The sequence below is a fragment of the Ricinus communis genome, chromosome 2 (assembly GCF_019578655.1).
Source record: "Ricinus communis isolate WT05 ecotype wild-type chromosome 2, ASM1957865v1, whole genome shotgun sequence".
Taxonomy (NCBI): Eukaryota; Viridiplantae; Streptophyta; class Magnoliopsida; order Malpighiales; family Euphorbiaceae; genus Ricinus; species Ricinus communis.
In genome coordinates, this window is record NC_063257.1 from 4,234,650 (window position 1) to 4,239,222 (window position 4,573).

General features: G+C 34.5%; 1 protein-coding gene across 3 annotated transcripts; it reads left to right on the forward strand.

Annotated features, from left to right (window-relative positions):
• The first annotated feature begins 549 nt into the window (after positions 1 to 549).
• On the forward strand, positions 550 to 4,323 carry LOC8265252. 3 transcript variants are annotated; one of them, XM_048371397.1, is made up of 5 exons: positions 554 to 1,085; positions 1,214 to 1,341; positions 1,450 to 1,562; positions 2,492 to 2,677; positions 4,074 to 4,323. In XM_048371397.1, exons 1-5 carry the CDS (start codon positions 712 to 714, stop codon positions 4,125 to 4,127), a joined length of 855 nt encoding a protein of 284 aa, XP_048227354.1. In that variant the 5' UTR covers positions 554 to 711; the 3' UTR covers positions 4,128 to 4,323. The 3 variants fall into 3 exon arrangements, with proteins under 3 accessions (XP_015572271.1, XP_048227354.1, XP_002510050.1); XM_002510004.3 differs by lacking the exon at positions 4,074 to 4,323 and adding an exon at positions 3,425 to 3,712 and having other exon boundaries at positions 558 to 1,085; XM_015716785.3 differs by lacking the exon at positions 4,074 to 4,323 and having other exon boundaries at positions 550 to 1,085; positions 2,270 to 2,552.
• Positions 4,324 to 4,573: the final 250 nt, after the last annotated feature.

Here is a 4,573-nt window from a genome sequence, read left to right on the forward strand (position 1 = left end):
CAAGCAACATCGCGCCCTAATATTACACAATTTAAATTAAAATCGATTTCATTGTTGAAGATAATAATCTTAATTATAAAATCGATGGTTTTTGTTTATGATACATATAGTATTACTTATTTTTGAATAATATATTTATAACTTTTAGTATTTAGATAAAAGTTTTTTTTTTTTTAAATATATAGATGATTTTTCACTTCAAAAATAAAAAAATTAATTTGTTCAAGTTAGTTTTTTTTTTTTTTTAGTAATAGGTTTCGAGCTTTAAATGTTATTAATTTTGAAATTTTATAAATTGTAATCAATATTTTGATATTTAATTATTAGATTTTAATATTAATTTTTATAATATTTTTCTATAAATTTATATCAATAGTTTGTAACATATTATTGATATATAGAATATACTTGATTATAAATATTACGCGATTTTATATATAATTATAAGTTTTAATAATTTAAATAATTAATTATTAATTTTAATGAGTCGTGACAAACATTCTAAAGAAACAGGCCAAGTAAAAAGGCCGCACCAATGACAGACCACAAAATTTACAGACGTTAGAAACCTGAAAAAAATGGAGAGTATATTGAAGGCGTTGATCACAAGGTAACAAAAGCGGAGAACCCCACAATCACATGATGAGTGATGGATAGATTAACTGTACTAAAGAGGCGATTGAACAATTGAGTGGAAATTAAGGTTCAAAAATGCTGCTGGTAAGTCAAGGTGCAGGAGGAGGTCTATCAGCAAGAAGATGTACGTGTACCCACATTTCTCCTCCCAAATTCGCACACAAAAAACCACCTCTTTTCTTCTCTAATAATGCCACCGCTGGAGGACCCAAGTTCATTTCCAAGAAAAGACAATCCTTTTATCATCATCTCACTCTGGCCAAGGCTGCTGATGGAAGTTCTGATTCCCCCACTTCTTCAACAACTAAGCAATCTCCTTCGACCAACAATTCACCTCCTCCTTCTTTTAGAACTGATGAAACCGTTTTCGTGGGTCAAGAAAATGTTCCTTTGGAAGGAGTTATTCAGTTTGAGAAACCCTCTTCCTCTTCACGTTTGGACAAATGGGGGTATTTTTTAATTTCTCTTTTCTTTAATTCATTCACTCTGATTCTTTTTTCCTGATGATTTTTTTAAATGATTCTCTGTTGTTGTTTATGCCTTGAAAGTCCTTGTTTCTATTGCCATTATTTCTCAGTCGGGTAGCCTTGATTTCTGGTGGAGATGTATTGGCTTTGCTTTTGTTCTCTGCAATTGGAAGATTTAGCCACGGTTACTCTGTTTTTGATTTTGAGACATTGCGCACTGCTGACCCATTTGTTGCTGGTATATATATAAATATATATGTACTGTTGTTTCTTGCTTATTTTATTTTTATTTGATGGTTTTCTCTTACTTTAAAAGAAAGTGAATGCGGACTATGACATTGAACAGGGTGGTTCTTGGGGGCTTACTTCCTTGGAGGTTATGGGGAGGATGGTCGTGGAATGAATGGTCCCTCTAAAGCTGTTATTGCCGCTGTTAAATCTTGGGCTGTAGGGATTCCTGTAAGTTTCAATTTGCTTGATATTTTCACAAGAAAAGGAGTTTGCATGTCAGAGATTTTCTTATTTTAATTGTTTTGAAAGAGACTTATGCTAGGAAATGCCAATGTCATAATAACAATATGGTTACGGTTAGAGTTGGACTCCATAAATTTGTCACCATCTGGACATATTTGATTAGGAGATCATTTTATTTTCTCATGTATTGCTTCATAAATTCTTATTTGCCTTTTACATACTTCAATCCTATCTAGTTGTTACCTTTTTTAAATGTTTAAGTAGGACACTTAGTTATTTGCTTAATGGTTCGATAATGAGTGAGGACCATTCTGAGTTATATACTAAAAAGAAGTGGACTCAATGGAGCTTCCTCTCTCTTTCTGCGCATATTGAACATGTAATTGGAAAGCCAATGATGGCACATTGAAAAAACCTATGCCTGAGAAGTCTATATATGATAGAATCATTTATTGTCCTTCTTGTTCATTGGCACAGCAGCTTATCTAATCTTTCTATCCCCGATGTAAGTATTCACAGTCCACTGACCTCAATCTGCTCAATAGAGGTCAGACAGGAACCAATATAAGTGTGTGCATATATATAGCTTAGACGCTGTGTATATGTGTAAAATACAAAGTTTATACTTTATTAAATATATTATCCTGCCAGCTTCAAGGCATTGTAAATACTGTTCTTGTTCATTATTTCAGTTAAGTGTACGATCTCTATCAAGCAACTCTTTCTCGTTTAAATTGAAGTCAGGTCGAACCTTTTAGGTTGAGGTTTTCTCTGTCCATGCCTTGCTTATTTGCTATTCTTAGTATATTGGTTTTCATTTCAGTTTTGCTTTTTCATGGGCACATTGTTTAACTAATCTGTCATGGCTGTTGATAAACTAAGCTCCTCTTTGTTCTCGTTTATCTGCTTCATAGCTGGGATTAATTATAAGGGCAGTAACATCAGGTCACATTCCACCATATACTTTTGTCTTGGTAACAATGGGAAGCACTGCCGTTTTACTTGTGGGATGGAGAGCACTATTATCCAGCATTCTCCCTACTAACGAGAGTAAGAAGAATGATGTCTACCGCCGTGGCAGCCCCTTTGAGCTCTTTGAGGTATTCAGTTTTTCATCCTTAAGTAATCTTTTAATTATTGAAAGGTTAAGAAGATAGATTTCAGCTTGGTGCATGCAAGTTTATGAATATTTTCTATCTTCTTATAGTGATATATACCACTCTACTATGTGCTGTATATGCTTGTCTTAACTGCTTGATTATGACCATTTTGTACTCTTCTCTTCTGCGGACCCGGTGCCCCTGAAGTCATTCGGGAATGCAGAATACTGGCTTTCTGGAAATTTGCCCTTTTAAGTCGTGCACTATATAGTAGTGGTTTAGTGTGTATTCCTCTCTGTGGGCATAGCCAAAGTCCTAATGGTGCCCCTAGCCCATCTTGGAGATAAGGACCTATAAGCAACTTTTAATATTCCTTTAGGTATCTTAGAACTTGAATCAGTAATTTGATATTTCTTTGAAGTCATTTTGCAATTTCTTGAAGGGTGTAGTCTCTACATGATTATTTGGTTTTTGGTTGAACTGGACTATCTTTTGAGTTAGTACCTTGAGTTCTACATCAGTTATGCATTATGAAACTTTGTTTGATCTATCATTTGAAAATGCATAGTGTATTATCTACGACAAGAGTTGAATGACATATTAGCTGCTCGTTTTCACTTTAAAGATAAAGATGGTTAGTCGGTATGGTATTTATCTTTGATAGCTTCCAGTTCACTTTTATCTCTGCTGATGCCTTATATGCTGATTCCTAAATCCTAATAGACAATTATTTACAAATGGTTGCAGTTGCTAACATCATTAGTACGAAGATGGTGAGTGAGATAGCTCGGTTGAGTGTGATTGTATGATGTTTTCTCTGAAGGCACCAACATTTCCAATTTTGACTTCATACTCTTTGTAGTTACCACCTACCATTGTAACTGGCATGGAAAAACATTCTGGATATGCTAATTGTATATGATCATTGTGCCCTAAGCATCAAAATTCTGTTTCAGCTCTCCTTCGAATGTATTCTTTTCTCTGGTGCTTGATTTTAGTTTTAAGAAATAAAGAATGAAATATGTTTTCTCGCAAGTGTAAGAGATAATCTTGATTGGCTTATATGATCATGTCTAATCTTTTGAACTCATATTGCATTTTGCGTTATAAAATTTAAGTATTTTCTCTGGATTAATGTTATCAAAGGATAATAATGTGGGGATATGGGGAGACTATTGACAAGGCATGTTCTAAGAGTAGCAATGGTTGCACCAGTGCTCATAGGATTTCTTCAGGCCTGTTTGGGTTAAGCAATGATATTTCCAGAATTGCTAGTATTTAAGGAAGCACCAAATAGGCCAAGTTAGCAGCTTGTTAGAGAATTTTGGGAAGTGATTCTTTGTCTTTCATAACAATATCATTCTCAGAATGGTCATATTACCACGGTGGATCGCAGGACCTAGGAGCATGGGATGTTAGATTCACAAGCCCGGAGAGCATGGGAAGTTAGATTCCCATTTTATACTGTAAGATGAGCAATTGCTGTATGTGCTCAACCAAAAAGTTAAAGACTGGCTAGAGCTTGTGGTCGTTGGGTTAATTTGTTTGGGCATTGGAAAGTTGTCGAGATTGTGGCTCTCTATTTTTTTTCTCCTCCATTTGCTAATCATAACAAATTTCATGATATGTATTTTTTGTTTCTTTCCCTTTTCATTTCTGGTGAAGGTTATCTAATTTGTCTCACTTCAGGTTGAGTATTAGGTTGCCTTCTGATCTGTCATATATCAAAATGTATGAACTACGCCGTCCCGGAAATTATGAACATAAGAAAAGAAAAAGGAAATGAAAAAAAGAAATAATAATTGTCTTCTAACCCTGATGCCCCAAGAGTTGTTTGGAATTTTTGCCTGATTCTTGTGTTGCATGAAATGATGCACAAGGGGCAATATACCTAAC

Coding starts and splice junctions, on each gene's coding strand:
- LOC8265252 (XM_048371397.1), top strand. CDS start 712: ATGCTGCTGGTAAGTCAAGGTGCAGGAGGAGGTCTATCAGCAAGAAGA. Junction 1,086..1,213: donor TCACGTTTGGACAAATGGGG/GTATTTTTTAAT, acceptor ATTATTTCTCAG/TCGGGTAGCCTTGATTTCTG. Junction 1,342..1,449: donor TGCTGACCCATTTGTTGCTG/GTATATATATAA, acceptor GACATTGAACAG/GGTGGTTCTTGGGGGCTTAC.